This window comes from Macrobrachium nipponense, chromosome 2 (assembly GCF_015104395.2).
Source record: "Macrobrachium nipponense isolate FS-2020 chromosome 2, ASM1510439v2, whole genome shotgun sequence".
NCBI classification, from domain to species: Eukaryota; Metazoa; Arthropoda; class Malacostraca; order Decapoda; family Palaemonidae; genus Macrobrachium; species Macrobrachium nipponense.
In genome coordinates this window covers 78,571,404-78,590,854 of record NC_087201.1, presented here as the reverse complement: position 1 = coordinate 78,590,854, position 19,451 = coordinate 78,571,404, and the positions used below count along the sequence as shown (strand labels likewise).

At 41.3% G+C, this 19,451-nt stretch overlaps 2 protein-coding genes across 2 annotated transcripts in view; one reads left to right on the top strand and one right to left on the bottom strand.

The window, feature by feature from the left end:
• Nucleotides 1-19,451, top strand: part of LOC135221225 (myoferlin-like) — a 248,288-nt gene that overhangs the window by 197,591 nt on the left and 31,246 nt on the right. Inside the window, exons 41-43 of the mRNA XM_064259042.1 lie at nt 1,752-1,866; nt 2,073-2,436; nt 2,593-2,807. Coding sequence (XP_064115112.1) covers nt 1,752-1,866; nt 2,073-2,436; nt 2,593-2,807 — 694 coding nt within the window. The remainder of the gene's footprint in view (nt 1-1,751; nt 1,867-2,072; nt 2,437-2,592; nt 2,808-19,451) is intronic.
• Nucleotides 10,916-15,552, bottom strand: LOC135220691 (myoferlin-like). Its single transcript, XM_064258072.1, has 5 exons — nt 15,390-15,552; nt 15,072-15,217; nt 14,138-14,328; nt 13,669-13,889; nt 10,916-11,062 (listed from the first exon to the last, which is right to left on the bottom strand). Exons 2-5 carry the CDS (start codon nt 15,116-15,118, stop codon nt 10,949-10,951), a joined length of 573 nt encoding a protein of 190 aa, XP_064114142.1. The 5' UTR covers nt 15,119-15,217; nt 15,390-15,552; the 3' UTR covers nt 10,916-10,948.

Here is a 19,451-nt window from a genome sequence, read left to right as displayed (position 1 = left end):
GCATGTTCTTCTGCGACATGAATTTTCCAAGAAGGTTTTCCCATTTTTCAAGAGTTAAGTTGGGTACAATTCCTAACTTAACCTACCAATATATATCCAAGTAACCAGACCAGTACTGTAGGAATGTTCCATTTGAGGTACGATATGTTTTCCCTGTTATGTGTATCTCTTTGCACGGGGTTCGGGAAAAGACAAGTCAGTTCCCGCTCATCCCTTGATCTGTAATCAACTCTTGTACATTAAAGGAATCAACTGGTCCCGAGTATGTCTCAACCTGCTTACATGGCGCAGTGATTCTCGTTCCAAAGCAGGACCTACAAGATGCTGAGACGAGGCCATCACAACACACCCAGGGGCACAGCAAGACGTTCCCCCAGGGGCACTGCAAGCAGGAATGCAACACCGGCACCACGAGGGACAGGACTTGTTACAGGCTTTGGTTGGCCTCATGGCACAAGGAAGACCACATGGTTCAGCCTCGGCAGGTGTTGGGGCGATGTGCCCTGAGAAGTGTAGCTATGAGATGACACAAAGCAGTTTTCGAGAATGGTGTCGCTCATGAGTGGATTGGCTGGCCTTAGGGAAAACGTCTCAGGAGAGAATGCACTTATCAGTATCCAGGTTAAACTGCGATGAGAAGTTAAGGATGACTATAGATGCAACGCACTCAGAGGTTCAGTGGAACTCATTAACGACCTCTGAGGCATTTGACAGACTGGAGGAGATCACGACGAAGTCTGTGAATAAGGCAGTGGCATGGGACAAGTTTTTCTCAGCGCAACAAGGCGATCAAGAAACCGCGAAATCTTTTGTGCATAGGTGCCAACAATTGGCCTTAGATTGTGGGTTTAAGTGTCCCCATTGTCGAGCTGATCTGAATGATTTTTGTGTTAGTTCAGCGGATAACAAGTGGTTTAAGCAATGTGGGACTTAAGCAAGAGATCCTACAAGATCATGAGGTTTTCAATACTGTGCAGAAATTGTTACGTAAATGTGAAATTTATGAATCTGCAGAAAAGGATAGTATTAGCGCTCGTGGAAGGGCAAAACGTAGCTAGTTTGGTAAAAGGGGATGAGATAGGCTTAGGCCTAGTTGAAAGTGGGTTAGAAGGTGAAAGTAAAATTATTGCTAGCTATAGGTCTAATAATAGTGACAAGGGACACGGCCGTGGCCGTAGTAGCTCGAAACCTACTGGTAACAGTAAGTCAGATACCAGGTGTAAAAAGTGTAGTGGTCGTTCTCATTGGCAGGGAAAATGTCCTGCTGATAATGTTAACTGTTTTCAGTGTGGTATTGTGGGCACTTTGCTAAATTCTGTTGTCAAGGGGGGCAACAGCCCGCCAAAACGGCGCCTATTGTGGACGCGTCTGTTACGTCATGCACTGTTGCCTATCCACCTGCGGAGCAATCGCCAGGTAGGCCTATGTGCGGCAGTGGGGAAAACTGCCATGGTGAAAATAAAGGGTTAAGCATGAGTTTCATGTGAGTGTGTCGTTATTGAGGCTGTTCCAGACACAGGGGCAGAAGTGTGTATAGTAGGGGTAGATTTGTTACCAAAATTGGGTTTGAAGGTACCTAATCTCTCTCGGTGTAATGTCATTGTAAATCACGCAGGGGAGAAGTCATTGAGAATATATGGGTCTGTTGATATGCTAAATAGAATTGGGTGATAAATCAGTGAGCACTAGTGTTATCGTTGTGCAAGGTGCTACCCGTTTTTATATGTCTTTAGGAGTGTGTAAATCACTAGGTCTAGTGCATACAAAGTTTTCCCATCATACTGCGCTACCGTGAATGACGTCACTCGGAAACCCTCTGCGTCGATTAATCCCCGCCAAACTCCTGAAGAAAACGTTCTCACACGGGTAAGGGGTGGTGGTCGTCAGCGCGAGATGCCATACGCTGCCACGGAGGAGAATGTCCCTAGGCTGAGGGACTGGCTACTGCAACGTTTTGCGAAGACTACGTTCAACGTTTCAAGAAACCCTCTGCCGATGATGAAAGGAGCCCCTCACCACATTCACCTGAGGGAAGGTGCCATCCCCTATGCGTGTCATAACCACTATACCAGTTCCTAAGCATTGGGGAGGCCGATGTTAAGGCTCAGCTCGACGAAGATGTCAAATTAGGAGTAATTAGGGAGGTCCCTGCTGGTACAGCTACGGACTGGTGTGCGAGGATGGTAGTAGTAGCAAAGAAAAATGGTAAACCACGGAGGACCGTGGACTATCAAGAGCTGAATAAGAATTGCAAACGAGAAACGCATCACACATGTGCTCCTTTTGACATGGTCTCGGGTGTGCCACTTCGTACATATAAGACTGTAGTTGATGCCTATGCCGGATTCCACCAGGTGCCATTAGATGAGGAGAGCCGACAGTTGACAACGTTTATTACACCATGGGGGAGATACCAGTATTGTCGAACACCTATGGGTCATTGCGCGGCCCCCGATGCATACACGAAAAGGTCGATGACGTTATTATTGATGTACACAGAAAGTACAAGTGCATAGATGACGTGTTGTTATATGACGACAGTGTTGAGGGAGCCTTTTGGCATAACTTATGATTTTTTGCAATTATGTGGAGATAATGGTATTACGCTGAATCCGGATAAATTCCGATTTTGTCAAAGACAGGTAGAGTTTGTGGGGTACGAACTTGATTGGGATAATTATAGACCTTCTAATGAGCGTATGAGTGCCATTAAGAACTTCCCCATGCCTGCAAGCCCAACTATCACGGATATAAGATATTGGTTTGGACTTGTGAACCAAATTGCACCTTTCGTGGCTGTAGCACCAGTAATGGAACCATTCAGGGATCTTCTCAAGAAATCCCCCATCGGAAAGTTTATTGGGACCAACGCCTTCAAAAACAGTTTTGTTGCAGCCCGGGACAGCATTTGCAAGATGTTGGGCGACGGACTGACATATTAATGATAAGACAAGGCGCATTGCTGTTGTTACCCGATTGGTGCAGAGAAGGAATGGGATTTGTTATATTGCAACAATATTGCAATTGCGAGGATCTCAATGCCCCTTTTTGTTGTAAGGGGGGAAGGGGGGATGGAAACTGGCATTATGTGGCAGCAGGCACCTGACGGAGGCGGAGGCCGGCTATGCCGTCATTGAGGGGGAAGCGGCTGCAGTAGTATGGTGCCTTAGGAAATCGAGATTGTTTTTATTGGGATGCCCGAATTTCATTTTAATCACGGACCATAGGACCTTTGGTAAAACTCTTGGGGATAGGAGCCTAAAAGACATTGCAAACCCGAGACTACTAAGGTTGAAGGAGAAAACTATGCAATATAGTTTTACCATAAGATATTTGCCGGGGAAGAAGAATTCGGCAGCCGATACGTTATCAAGATACCCAGTGATTCGCAGTGAAACTACCGTCAAAGACGAAGAAGAGGAGGAACTTATGAACAAAGTTTGTATTGCCTCCAGACGTCATCGCTGGCGGATGACGTCATTACTATGGACTGGGCTACCATGAGGGGGGAAGCAGAGAAGGATCCTGATTAGTTTACGATTGCAGCGACTGGGTCAGCGAAGAGGGTTGGCCGTCGTCAAGGTCTCAAGTGGAGCCCTGCCTAAAACCTTTTTTCAATGTAAGTGATAGACTGAGTGTCATTGAAGGATTAGTCACATATGCATATGACGAGGGCATGTTGCGTCTGGTAGCTCCGGAGGCACTACGTTTACGCATTGCAACCAATTTACATTCAGGTCATCAATCAACTGACTCCATGATCAGAAGAGCACGACACTATTGGCCTGGGAATTGAGGGTGACTTGGCAAATTATAGGGCACAGTGTCATGATTGCAACGTTGCGGCACCTTCGCAACAAAGGGAAAAGTATTATATACACTCCCCCTCCCGAATATCCGTTTCAGAGAACTGTTGCAGATTTATTTCAAGTAGCAGGGAGGCAGTATATGGTCTACGCCGATCGACTGACTGGATGGATGGAAATTTATTTCTTCGCTAACGGAACTACATCCGCGAGATTGATCCCAGTTTTTAGAAGATATTTTATGCAGTGGGGAGCACCTGAAGAAATATCAGTGGACGAGGGCACAAATCTAACGAGCATGGAAATGAGACATTTCTTTGGTAAGTGGGGGGTATCTATGAGAGTGTCGTCTGCCTCACCCCTACCCCCAGTCCAACGGGCGGGCAGAAGCTGCTGTGCGCACCGCCAAACGAACATTAATGGGCAATACTCTACCTGATGGAGGGCTAGACAATGACAAGGTAGCTCAGGCGATATTGCAGTATAGAAATACACCAATTATGTGGTATAGATAAGTCTCCTGCACAGCTGGCCATGGGTCGCCAACTTCGAGATTCGGTGCCAATGTTAAAAAGTTATCATTTCGTCACCGAGCATTGGTCGGAAACCTTGTCCGCAAGAGAGAGGAAAAGAAGCGTTGTTGAGCAACGAATATCATCCAAGTATAATGAGAAGCCAAGGATCTTTCTCCCCTACAAATAGGGGAGAGGGTAGCTATCCAGGAGTGACTACACGAGCCTGGAATAGAAGCGGGGTGGTTATTGAAAAGAATAGATACCGCCAATATCGCATAAGGTTAGACGGGAGCGGAAGAATTTCGACAAGAAAATCGCAAGCATTTGAGATCCCTACCACCCACACCACCTGAGGGAGAACCTACTCCACCGCCTCGGGGGAGGACTGGCCCAGTACCCACCCAGGAGAGAAGTAGCACTAGGGTACGTCGTCCCCCGCAATGGCACGATGATTATATTACAGAGTAATTCATTTTAGTTGTGTTTAATAAATATCCCCTAAACATGTCAAGTTTTGTGCATATACTTTAATCCTGATTATTTGGATTTAATAAGTGTTCCTCTTGTCATGTTTACCATTTTATGTATGTTCCAGCGCTGTGTCCGAAGGAACTATCTTTATTATAGCTGAATTCCCTTTGCTTCATATGTTACTACCTTACCAGTTTTATTATTTTTGCAACTAAAAGGAGAAATCTATACTTATGTTTAAATATACTATGTTTGCTTTGAATGGGGAGCTTTGATCTTAAAGGGGAGGTGTAGGAATGTTCCATTTGAGGTACGATATGTTTTCCCTGTTGTGTGTATCTCTTTGCACGGGGTTCGGGAAAAGACAAGTCAGTTCCCGCTCATCCCTTGATCTGTAATCAACTCTTGTACATTAAAGGAATCAACTGGTCCCGAGTATGTCTCAACCTGCTTACAAGTACAGTAGTACTTCGAGATACAAAATTAATCCGTTCCGAGGCGCCTTTCGTATCATGAGGTTTTCGTATCTTGAACCACATTTTACATGTAAAATGGCTAATCCGTTCCAAGCCCTCCAAAAACACCCTAGTAAATTTCATAATAAAGCTAAATTGACCTATAAACAATGAAATACTACAAAAAATTTGGACCATTCAATACCTAAATTAATAAAAAAAAATGCCAAAATATAACCTGTAATAAAGTGCATATTAATGTACATGGTAGCAAGAAATATACTGTACGTAAAATGTGGAAGCTTACCTTTCAAGTGAGGCTATATGTACATACGTAACTATCCAAGGAAGATTGCTTCTGCCTACTTTTCACAATGTTCCTGTGTGAGCCTTTTCGGGGGGTGTCTTCTACAAATGATTGCACTTTATGAAAAGCGGCTTTAATTTCAGCTGTTTTTTTGTTTTTTTTTTTTTTTTTTTTTTTGTTTTTTTTTTTTTTTTTATACAGAATTTCAACTTTCTGTTCTTTATCACTTGGTTCTTTTTTTGCACCTCATGACTCTGTTGGCCCTGGTGTCCATCAAAACCCTGTTCAACTAAATGCTCTCTCTGCAACTGATTGGGGTACTGAATGTTCGGCTGCTGACCTTCAACATAAACTGAAGTGCCTTGATTATACGTACTGGTATGCATGTTGTAAATGATTGGTCTACACCCTCTGTTCAGCAGGGAGTGGGATATTCTACCAACCTTGCAAAGTTTCCAGTTATCCCAATGAGAGAGGACCTTGATCAACTTATCCCATGTGAGAGATCTTTTTTTTTAAATAACGTACACATTGACGATCCCGAAAACGAATACTGCGTGCGTACCATAAGAATGCTGGTCACGAGGTGGCTGAAGCACGCCACCACGTGTACATAGTAGATGCATGATGGGAGGGACGCTGGCCAATAGGAGGGAAATATTTCATGGACCACGACTAGCATCATGGAAACAATGGGTAGAGCAGGAGGATGGTGGCGAGTCACTAGTACTAAGATGGCGGCGCGCGGCACGATTTTCAAAATTGTTATCCGGGCGAATCTGGACTTTCAGAAACCTTTTGTATCTTGAAAACATTTTTGTATGTGGAGCCGTTAAATTTTTGTATTGGCTTTCGTATCTCAAGTTTTTCATGTAGACCTCTTCATTACATGGTTCAACAGAAAGCTAGAGGTCTACTGTTCATGGTCCCAGATCCGTTCGCTGGGGCAGAAGGACTCCTTTCTGCAAATTGGGAACGTTTTGAATGGGCGGTGTGAACGATCGGGTGCCCTACCTACCTTTTTCGAATCTCTGAGAACCCAGGAAAGCTACTTTTAATTCAAAACATTGATGGGGAGTTGTTTGTACGGGTGCTACATGCCCCAAAGCCAGGAGCTTTTCGAGATGAGCACCCACCCCCAGGAGGAGGCATCCCAAGTACAGGAGCCGATCCGGAGGGGGTAAATGAAGAGAGCTACCCATTGTCAGGCTTCAAAGACTTAGAATGACCCAAGTAGCTCCTGTGGCCCCAAGTTGAGTGACCAAGAGAGATTCTGCCTTAGCACAAACTCTTTGCCAGTCTGTGTGGAGAGAGATCACCAATCAATAGGATACTTCATGTCTGAAGTAGTATCTCTTTCGAGAGAGAGATCTTTCTTGTGGAGTAGCGACTCAGATGTAAGGCTACCACAGAGGATCTTTGTCAGCTGTATACAAGATGAACAGTCTGCTGCTGTGATTGGTGTCGTCAAAAGGAATTCTCTCCACTTGGTTTCATGTTTATACTGGCGAGGGGCTACAGGGCTGACTTACCATTAGTTCATCAGAAGGATGTGGATATCACTTCACCCTGAGGATTCTCTATGTGGTTCAAGAGCTTGAGCAGTCTTATTCACTTAGGAAACTCAGACCTCCTACGTGGGACCTTACTCTGGTACCGAGTAGTCTCACTCAAGCTTCTTTGAGCCCATGTGCCAATTGTCTTACAGGAAACTAGACTTTGGAACAGTTTTTCTTCTGACCTTGGTTTCCTTGGAAGAGTTGGAGAGCGCCAGGGTCAGGCTTATGACATAGACTCACAACGGGTTGGGGTCTCAGTAGCTTTCAAATTTGCCCTGGAATTAAAGGCTAAGCCGCAGATCCCGTGGTTCACAGTAACCTTCAAGAGTGTCTGCTCTGATCTGTTGAAGCAGTGGTTTGTTATCTGAAGGTCTCATACACTAGAGTTTTGGTTATCATAGACTATGTTAACACAAGCCAGGTCAAGAAAGAGGTGTCCTAGCATAACATTTTGTTTAACTACACTAGATGATTAGGTGAGCCTACTCCTCATCATCAAGTTCTGTTACCAGTAGGTGCATGCAGAAGCACATGACATTAGAGGATGAGGTTCATCCCTGGCACTTTAGAAAAACTTAATAACTAAGACATCCAAAAATGGTATACAATTATTTTCTTCATATTCTATTGTGAATTTTATGTATATGAAGGAAAACAACTGTAAACAATTTTAGTTTTAAAGTATATAAGAATTCTACAAATAACTTGTCATATATATTGACTTTTACTCTAACCATGCTAAACAAATTAAGATGTCAACATTTTCCAGTATGTATCTCAGAACTCTTAGAATTTGTAGTCCAGAATTTTTAGAAGATCAGTTTAAATTTATTGATAAAACAAATAGGAGATTCATTATGTTACCTTCCATATTTTTGGAGCTTTGTAAAAAACAAAGCAAAATAGATGTATTACAATCAAATCAGTATAAACAAAGAATTTATCTAAGAATATTCTGTATACATTTCATCTAATTTCATTCCTTGCTGTACCCATTTTAACAACTAGTACTGATATTCTTAGTATTGAAATATAATATTTTGAGAAATAAACTAATAAAGAATAGCCTGCCAAATTCAAGCAATATTGTATACAGTATTCCTTGTAAAGAATGTAATAAGATTTATATTGTGCAAATATATGTCAACTGAGAGGGCAGAAAGGCAAAGGAGGCCTTTCCTTGTTCTCTCTTAGAGCCAATTTTCCAACCTCTATGAGAGCTTTCCTTGAAGGAGGAGGAAAGAACCATCTTAGGGAGCTGGGCACTGATCATGGTTGGCTCCTCATAAGGAAGGTTGATGCAGGTGAGACCAGGACAGCTGGGGCAAAAAAGGATGGAAAGTTCGCCAGGAAATACCAGAGAAGAGCTGCATGCAATGAAGGAGGGGTAGGTGCTTGGTCTAACTACTCTTTGTCGGAGGAGACCAGAGACAGAGACAAATCCGTAGCCATCTTGGCTACAACAGGAGCTTTCTGAAGTAACCCCATATATCAGCAAGCTGCCATTTGATGGGTGCCAAGGATGGATACTCTTGAACTACAGAGGGCACAAGATGTCCAGGAGCTGGCAACTGAAGCTGAAGAGATGGCGCTGGGCGCTTGCATGGCAATTGGCGCTGAAAACTTGGGAGCTGGTGCCGGGTGCTCACTCAGGACCTAGCGACAGGTGCTTGGGAGATGGTGTTGGGCGCTTATGAGAAGATGGGCGCATGAGTGTTGTTGGCCGCTTAGGAACCAAGTACTGGCGTACAACAGCAGAATCCTCAGGAGAAAAATACTCCGGACTGTCTCATGTGCTGCAGGAAGATTGAGAACTGCAATTCTAGGAAGCACTGCCAGTGCCTTGTCATGGCCGTAATCCATAAAATTGGATGATAACTGGTGCACATCTACAGATATTCCTTTCCATCCACAGACATTCCTTTCCAGTGGCTGTCTGTCGAAGCCTGGGTGTGCAACATGCTCAACTGAGGGGGAGGGCAACTAACTGTGGACAGGGGCCTTCGTCTAAGAGAGCTGGGGGGATGAGCAACCACCTCCTCCACTTGCACAACACTGTCACTGTGCACTTATTCTGATACACTTTGGCCTGAAGGGACACCCCTTACTCTGCCACTGTGTTAACACCCAAGTTAAACTTTCGATCGAACCTTGACTCGAGACTGATAATGGGATCAGGGTCGGAAGCATGGGAGTAGGCAGGACAATAGGAGGAGGGATGGTGATAGGAGAAAATTCACGGTAAAATGAAAACTTTACAAAGCTTGCGCGGCTATGAAGCGCCAAAAAACACACAAAAAACGTATGTTTTGGCCTAATTTTCGATAACATGCAGTTAAAGATTAGTATATATATAAAACTATAGAAACGGTAATGGGGGACCCTGTTGGGAACCGGGGTTTTTTGGGTGGGGGAACACAGACAGAATAAAGGGCAAATGGAGTGTTTCCAGGCGTAATTTTCGTAAAATGGTAAGGGGGGACCTATTGGGAAACCGGGTTTGTTTTTGGGTGGGGGAAAACAGACGACAAAAATTAACACTGGAAATCCACGAAACGGCTGTGAGGCTGACCCTTACTCTACATACAATAACCCAATTAACACTGGGAAACCCACGAAAAAAAACGGCGGTGAGGCTGACCCCTTACTCTTACATACAAAACTGACACCGCTAGCCTAAGATGTTTCTTTTTGCCTACCTAAGAAACATCCCGCACCGGACATGCTTGGCTAGGCTACGTGTTAGGTAAAATAGTACCGAAACCACGAAAACGGGCTTGTGAGGTGACCCCTTACTCTACATACAAACCCAATTAAACACAAAACGGGAAACCCAAGAAAACGGCGGTGAGGCTGACCCCTTTACTCTACATACAAACTGACACCGCTAGCCTAAGATGTTTCTTGCCTCCCTAATTGCCTACTAAGAAACATCCCGCATTCGGACATGGCTGGCCTAGGCTAGAATTTTTAAGTTAGGCTGCCATGCATGTTTGAAACTATGTAATTACTTGGTAAGTTACTTACAGTCAACCCCACTATTTGCAAACTCACTTATTCGCAGGTTCTTCTATGGACCGTATACATATATACCCAGTATTCGTAAAAAATTATCTGAACTTCACAGTATTTTTCAATGAGAAATATTCACAAATGACTGTACTATTTTCATATAATTTTCGAGACTAAATGCACTTTTTGTGATAAAACTTTGAAAAAACTTGGGTATACGTATAAGTATTTTTAGAAAGATTTTTCTTTTAACTATCAAAATAGGCAGTTATAAGCATTTTTAGAGGGGTTTTAAGTATTTGCGGATTTTAGCTATTCTTGGTCGATCTGGTATCCATCCCCCACAAATACGGGGGTTTACTGTGTATGAAACTTATTTTTATTCCAATTCTCTGCAATAACAACTACTAAATGAGAGGTACTACTATATATATAACTGTGCAGCATTACGTGCACACAATTTTCACTCCAAGTCTCTGACACAACAATAACAAAAGAGTAAATGAGGGGTCACATCTAGTAACCATTTTTCATGGCTGAAGAGTATCAACTGGAGTCTAGTGAAATTCAAACTGTATCAAAAAATTTTATCATCTAGCAAGCATTTGCAAATACAATATGACCCAATATATCAATAAACTAACAAAATGGCAGGCACTGAAAGCAAGATCCCTTGAATTTAGTAACAGACTGAATATATTATAGTCATACTTACCAAAAATATTCAAAGAACAATCCCTAGGTTAAAAAACTAGTGAAACAAAAGATTTTTTTTGTACATGTGTATATAAAATTAATTTAGTATACTTGCATAAATTCATACTCACTCTGGGTCTGGTAACTTGGGATTAAGGTTTGGCTCATCTCTTCCTTGCCCTGCAGGACGTTCTTTAGCTTCTTCCTCAGTTAGAACTTCCATTTCCATTTCAATTTTCCCCTAAAACAGAAAAAAAATTAACTCAACTTTAACATTTATATCCTAAACTGAATTAACACAGGGCATGATAAATATATAGCATAATTTTACTTTCCTGAATTTTACATGGGTAAAATATTTGAAAATTAAATTACATGCTTTTTTTTTTTTTTTTTTGCAAAATACTGTCCTAGATGAGCCTTATTTCCCACTCTTTTGAAGGACACAATGAAAAAATCTTGTGAGGATAAAACATTGTCTTTTATAGGGGTTAGGTAGAGATTCCTTCAAGGACATACAAACCCTGGATGAGAATGAGATATCTGAAATAAGGCAATGGTAAACACAAAGAGTTTTTCAGATTATTATTTTAATACTCTGCTTTGGTGACTATACCTGCAAAAAATAATGATCTTAACACTAACAAGGATGAAAAAGAACATCCCCCTCTTGCCTTCAGAACCCAACTCCTTGCACCTTTACTGACTGATCTCATGGACCTACCCTACATTTGCTATGACCTTTTTTTTGTTAAATACGGTAGTTCCATAATTCCATTATCCACAATACAATAAATGATAACTTCAGAGTCATGACATGCAGAGAGAAATTGTGATGTTAAAAAAAATTGATGCCTGACTTAAAAGTATATCTTTAAGGCAATAAGGAATGTTTATGGGAAATAAGTTCATGTTTGCTGACTTATGAGGTAGAATATGAAAAACATGTTGATCTGCTATAGAAAACAGAAAAATAATTGTAGGTGTGGAATTTGAGCAGAGTTGAATATAGAATATAGGCCAAAGACCAAGCACTGGGACTTATGAGGTCATTAAGCGCTGAAATGGAAATTGACAGTAAAAGGTTTGAAAGGTGTAACAGGAGGAAAAATCTTGCAGTTACGCTATGAATCAAGTGATAGGAGAGGGTGGAAAGTAAGATGAATAAAGAAAAACATGAAAGGAGGTACAGTAAAAGTAACAAAAGTGGTTGTAGCTAGGGGCCAAAGGCACACTGCAAAGAACCTTAATAATGCCTACAGTGCACTGCATGAGGTCCACTGATGGTACTACCACCCTACGGGGGTACTATGTCGAATTGATGCATAAAATTCACCTTGCTTGTGCTCAATAGCTACTGAGAAGAGAAGACAACTGAATTCAAGGGGAGTTCTTTGACTGACATGGCTACTGTGTTTGATACTAGAATAGTCCTGTTGACAGCCCTGCTACAGTATATCCTCAAGTTCTGAATGTGAGTTAGTCACTGCTAAGCCTGGCAAGTTGCTTCTGAGAAGATTTAACTGTTCAAATTTGGAAAGTTTTTCTTTAATTTAGTGCTGTAGGATGAGACCTAAGACCCAGATGTTTGGCCACCTCACATCAGGTGAAAGGAAGATTTCTGGGGAAACTTCCTGGTAAATTTTAATGGAGCTGACGTTGTTGGAGCTACAAATATGTACACGAACTATAAGGAGCACAGTTAGTCCTTACTGATGGATCAATGATGCATGTAGGCCACTTGTTTATGTTTAGAAAATAATACATACATATATGGTAATTGGGAATACAGGCAGTCCCCAGGTTACAACGGGGATTCCGTTCTTGAGACGCGTCGTAAGCCAAAAATTGTCGTAAGCCAGAACATCATCAAAAATCCAAAGAAAACCTTACTTTTAATGCTTTGGGTTCATTCAAAACTATGTAAACTGCATTCTTATTGCATTTTTCATCCCAAAAACATTCAAATATTGATTATGTTGCATTTTTGGTGTCATATTCTTCTGCTAGATCAGTGTTGTAAGTGTCGTAACCCTGGAACATGTGTCGTAACAATGGAAATAATTTCTGATGAATATAATTGAAAAGCGCCTTAACCTTGGAACGTTGTAAGCCGAACCCGTCATAACCCAGGGACTGCCTGCAATGGGGATTACAAATTTCAGCACAATTTGACTGGTAGGGATATAACAAAATTAATTGCAATAGTACATAGTGCTTATATAAAGAGCTACTATTATTCCTCGTTATGAGTTAATGCTTTTCTTCAACACCATTGTAGACCATACAGGTACATCTGTTTGTTTTCCTTTACACTGTATGTGAAATAATAAGAAATGCTTCAATTCACCTTGATAACTGCAGGTTTTCACTGGCAGCACTGTTGTTCTTTGACTACAATAAACTTTAGTTTGTTACTTCCCCCCCTAATACGTCAGATACGTATTAGCAGGCAAGAATAAATACGGTATACTGCATAAATAGAGTACATAGCCCTTAGCAGGATGGCCTAACCTAGCTATGAAGCCCTGTTAAAATTAGGGACTAGTCTGACAGACAAAACATCAAGTGAACTTCAAGCCAGTAAAAGGATTGGCAAACAAAGAAAAACACTGCAGGCCAGCACATAACATTTAGTCCTGACTGACTTCAAAATGATATAGCTGAGCAAGTTGGGAATCTTACCCTGAAAAGAAACCTTGTCACCTTGGTAAAAAAACTTCCTCTACCTTGTTATTCCTTTAATTCTATCAAGAAATGGTATATACTCCTTATGCTTATACTATCTTGTTAGTCTCATGCAAATACAGTAAACAATCTGTATTGCTATACTCTATGGGAACTTACAGCTATTTCAGTGATTCCATCGACAACACTTGTAAATGGAAAATATCCATACACTCTCTTTGCTTCAAAAAGGTTGACAGTGGTTCTGTAATCGTCCAGAATATTTATAGTAACGCTGTTTATATCTCCATTACCCATCATCTGAGGTACTTGATCAGGGCCAACCCCCTTTAGAGTTTTGGCTGGTTTGGGCAAGTTACACAAATCGAGTGTCATCTCACCTGCAAAGTAAAATTAGAAGTTTACAATAATCATCAAACTGATAGTTCATTTTCATTGTACCACTTTTATTATACCATTCTCATTGTACCACTTTTATTATACCTTCCTAAACAATGCGTAAATCCTTAATGAAAAATAGTATACATCAGTCTTGTAATTAAGTACATCTCTAAAGAAGTTCTGAGCTGTGGGTACAGCAAATATAATGTTCTCTGATTACAAATTAGCCATTTAAGGTTCAACTCACTGAGATAATCGTCTCTCATAATAAGGTCATTGTCCCAGAGCTGGAGGGTAAGCTGTGGTGGTCTGCGTTGCTGTGTTGACTTCAGACTCCATGCATGTTCTTTATGTTCAACTACCATTACTTGTTCTGCTTCTATCATCTCCAAATGATAAACAAGTCGCCAATTGAAATTTGCTTCTCCATCCATACACCTATTTATGAAACAAGGTGTGTTTGTCAGTAAAATCTAATGAAATGTGAAAACTAAATTTATATCACCTATAAACATATCAGTAAAAGGATGCATCTTTAACTTTTTACTGAATATAATACCTGCATTAGGAATTTACAAAAAGAGGAGGTTGAACCTACAACTGAATAATACCTACAGGCAATTCACTAGTATGAAGTGGATATGTTCCAAGAGGCTACACATGTTATGTTCTGTTAGGTTTTAAAATGCAGTTCTTACATGAAATACTGCCATAACGGAGACAACACTGTATAGGTAAGTACTTTCAAGTTACTTTAGTTCATGTAACTACAGGTGCTGGGTATAAACTTTTTTCTAAAACGTATAACTGCATTTTTCTAAAATCAGTTTTCTGCTCTGCAAGTACCTTACCTTAAAGATTAGCTAAATCATTAAAATTGCAGAACCTGAAAATCTGAAAGTTGTAATTGGAACACTAAACAAATTAACCGGGAAAAAAAGAAAGAACACAATTAACAACAAAAGATAGCTTGGAGTAGGTTACAAAGAAATCATAACATCAAATATTGGTTAAAATAAAGTGCTGAGAGAAATAAGAAAAAAACAAAAAAAAAAAAAACATAAGAATCCAATTCCTGTCTTACTATCAAAACAAAGTGCAGAATAGCTGTAAGTGCCCCAATTCTTGGTTTGACAACCAAAATTCCATAAATAGTCGAAACATCAAGCAAAATAACTAACCTGTAATGAATGTCTGTTTTCTGAACATTGCTGGTTCCTTGAAGCATCCCTTCACATACACGTCACTCATCTTTTCTTTGGCTACAAAGCTTGTTTCTTGTAAAGGAGCTTCAAATACATTGTATATAACAACCCGCAGTATGTATCTACAATAAATTTGATAAAAGTAAATCAAATTAATAGTGGTCCAATGGTCCAACATCAAAATCCTATTAAACATAATATGTATATCATTACCACAATGAATCACACAAACAGCAAACAAACTATAGTAAGTAAAAATATTAATACTGCATATAAGACAAAATTAGACTTTACTTTTGAGGCTGACGAGGAGTAATGTTAACAGCTGAAGGTAGTGGTGATATGTTGGCAGGAAATAAATCAACCCAAAGCAGCAGCTGACCCTGAGGTAAACCAGGCATTGCTGGGTGCGTAAGTTCTCTTGTTTCAACATGTTCAGGGACTATGGGTAAAAGCTTTGTGCAGGACATGAAGAGCCAAACGTTCTCTTGGGTCACCCACAGTCAAAGGGAGAACACCATCTTTTGGTTCTGATAATTGAGACAAAAAATGAAAATCCACTATACACTGCTATTGTAATATCTGTAAGGTATAATATTAAAACTAATAAAATTTATAAAATTTACAAGGAATTAAAAACCATCTGAAAATGTAAAATTGACAAAATTACTAATTACAGTAATTATTAATAATTAACAAGTAAAATCATTTAAAATATATGACCCTATTACTAAAACTTACAAAATCTTTTAATACCAAAAATACTTTCATCACAACCAGTTCAATTTTAAATTATGAAGCTTGTTTTGTAAAATGGTTTTACTAAAGTTGTAAAATGATCAAAAACTTTAACAGGACTAAGCCACTCATTCTATCATTCTAGTTCAGCAGCTATTACTATACCATCTTAGAAATCACATATTAATAAACTTTGTTTTGCAAATACAAACATCTACCTTACTTGAGGTCTTATAGGTACTTTGTTATCCAAATGGTGGAGTGGGGTTAGAGATTAACTATCAAGTAAGGGTGGACAAAACCCCAGAATGTTTTGTCAAACTGCATCAATTTTAAGCTTTGTTTCGACCCTTATGAACATGGATGCTTACATGATGATCTATAACTGGTTTGAGCAGTGGACGTGGGCTAATTTCATTAAGTAATAATATTAAACACAATATGATTTGGAGATGAATTTTAGTTGGAAAGGACGTTCATATTCACTACAATGGTCCATGAATAATGAATTATGGCAACGTATGCAACTGATCCGAGTACTAGCTTAGCACAGGACGGTCAGGAGGAAGATAGAGCGTGAACCTTGAGACTTATTGGGGAGACGAATATATTGCCCCTCTCTATCCCATGACATCTTGTTACAGACAGTTCCTGGTTTACAACAGGGGTTCCATTCCTACTCTGCGTCGTAAGCCAAAAATCATCAAAAGCCGAAAAATAGTACAAAATCCTAAAAAAAACCTTACTTTTAATGCTTTAGGTGTACTATTGAAAATGATGTAAACTGCATTTTTATTGCGTTTTCCACAAAAAAAAAGAAAAAAAAAGGAAAAAAAAATCTTCCAAATTTGTATTATTCTGACTGTTTTTCTGCCATACTTCTACTGTCGGATCGGCGTTGTAAGCGTCATAACCCCAAAATATGCATCGTAAAACTGGGAAAATATTTCTGATGAGAGGGGACATGTTCAACCCGAAGCACAGGACCTTGAACTGAAAGATCTGCTCTCCCAGAGTGAAGCGAAGAAACTTTCTGGACGAAGGGTGAATAGGGATCTGGAAGTAAGCATACTTTAAGTCTATTGACAGCAAGAAGTCATTGTCCCTTATCGCTACCAACACTGTCTGAGGCATCTCCATCTTGAACCTTGTCTTCCTGACAAAATTATTCAAGGTGGAAAGGTCGATTACCGGTCTCCATCGCTTGTTTTTTGCTTTGGGTACTAGGAAAATCTGACCGTAAAACCCAGGATAAGGATGCATTACTTTTTCTATCACACCCTTGTTCAGCATTTTCAACAACTCTTCCCAAAAAAGCCATGAACTTCGGAGAGTCGTGGGCATAGGTCCAATTGAGAAGAGGTCTATCTGAGAGGGGAGGGGAGAGGAGAAGCTGAACAGTAGTAGATATACCACCCACAGAATGTCTACTACCCATTTCTCTGCTCCATACCTTTGCCACTTGGCCCACTGGCCTGCCAGGCATCCCCCTACCCATGGCAACGGAGGGGGAGAGGCACCCACTCTATCGATGACCCACTCTGCCCCTTCCCTTAAGAGCCCCTTCCAGACTTGTAGGGGCATGATTGAAAGGGACGTTGTGTTTCTTTGCCTTGGCCTGTGAGGAAGATTGGGAGACCCTCACAGAAGCAGAACTCTTTGGAGATTTAACAGTGAAGATCTTCTCACCTGTTGCTGAGGAGGAAGGCATTGTGAACACACCTCTGCCTTTTGATACTGCCTGATGTACCAACCTGTCTTGTCGCCGGCTGATTGCATCGCCCAATTCAGTCCTTGGAAATAGGAACTATGAATCAAGCTGATCCCCATTCCTGAGAGCCGACGAAAGGACTCAAGAGTCCACTAAACTTGCCACCTTGGACAGTGCTGCGTCTCTCCTGGCCAGGAGGTGGTTGACACGGGTTGGAGCTAATTGGTGTGCCAAGTAAGAAACAGCCTTAGCCCTGGACTGTAACAGGCTATTGAGAGAGGAAGAACTCACTAAACCTCCCTCAGTCCTATCTGAAGCAAACCTGGCTATCATGGTGGACCACAAGTCCAGCCAGAGACCGTCTGGCGGATGGAAGCTGCATGTAGTCTCCATAGCCTAAGAACTCTTGTAATGAAAAGGAAGGACCTTCAGACCTAACCTGCTCCAGAGTTACGCCAGGTTTAAGATGGATCCCATCCTGGTTAAGGTGATGGGCATCAAATGAACTGTATTAGTGGAATAGTACTTCTTATGCCAAACAAGAGGAGGGGGAAGAAATTTATTAGATGATCTACTAGAACTCAGAGAGCCATCTCAGTCTGACACCAAAGCATTTACACTATGCAGGATGGACTGAGCATGACCCAACAAGGGGAGCTCAAAAGAAGTTCTAGAGTCCTGATTAGCACCAAGATTGAGCTTGGTGTCCTACCCTCAAGATTGTTGAGCTCACAAAACGAGATCAACCACCTCGTCGTGAACGAAGACAAACTCTTAGGCACAGGTGACCAATGACGTGAAGAGGATGGATTGGCAGTATCATCCTCCTTCCATAAAATTGCTGATAAGCTTCCCCAGGAAGCCCAACATTCTGGACAATATTGGTTGGCGTATAAGGTCTAAAACCTGAAGATCCTGAGACCAAAGGTTCTCAAACCTCATCTCTCATTGACACTTGCACACTGTCCCAACTCTAACAGCATACTGGCTCATGAGAAGCACCACATACATTATCATGTAAAGGATCACAAACACATATGTCAGGCGAAACATGTACTCGGTCACGGGAGGAATGATGTACATGAACGTGTGACGATTCGAGTACACAACCGTGAGATGCCAACCAAGCACAATCTCAAGACGAGGAATGTTGCTGAAGAGAGCTATCTGAAGGAGATGGACTCCTAAGGCTAAGGTCTCTTCCAGGAGAATGAGAAACATCCACGGACCAATGAAGCCTCATGTTTTCAACCCTTAGCCTCAGTCTTGCCAAGAGAAAATCCTTAGACAAAGCTTGAGCGACCTTCATATCTGCAACCTTCAACCTTTTAATCGGTCCTTTATCATCCTTGCACTGACAAACTGATACAGGAACAGATGAAGAGGGGTCGCCCCCGGTCTCGTCAGCACATACATGCAAGGATGATTCACATTGGTGTACAGGAACAGATGAAGAGGTGTCACCTCTGACATCATCGGCACATACGCCCAGACATGATTCACATCTACGAACTGAAGGTGTTTCAACACTCTTATTGCTCTCAACACTCACACTGTCACGAACAAGTACATGAGAGGGGGAGACACGGCCGTGAAGGGAAGGCGAAGATACATTACTCTCACGATGTACAAAAGAAACACAGCCATTTATCAAAGAAGAGGATGCCTTCCTTCCACTATCTCCACTGCCAACCTCACAAATGTGAACAATTGAGGAAGAATCACAACCTTTTGGGGAATATGGAGAGACACTTCTCTCACTTGCACAAACACGGACATGCATGGGAAAGACACGGTCGTGAAGGTAAGATGGCGATGCGTTCCTTTCACTCAAAAGACAACGAAACAACAAAATCCTTGATCCTCCACGTCTGACACAATGTCGAGGGGGGGGGGTGATGAGAAGG

What these genes read in the sequence shown, in the direction of transcription:
- LOC135220691 (XM_064258072.1), bottom strand. Translation starts at nt 15,118, where the DNA reads ATGCTTCAAGGAACCAGCAATGTTCAGAAAACAGACATTCATTACAG. An exon ending in AAAACAGACATTCATTACAG is followed by an intron (nt 14,329 to 15,071) that starts GTTAGTTATTTT and finishes TTTCATAAATAG; the next exon opens with GTGTATGGATGGAGAAGCAA. An exon ending in TATGAGAGACGATTATCTCA is followed by an intron (nt 13,890 to 14,137) that starts GTGAGTTGAACC and finishes TTTACTTTGCAG; the next exon opens with GTGAGATGACACTCGATTTG.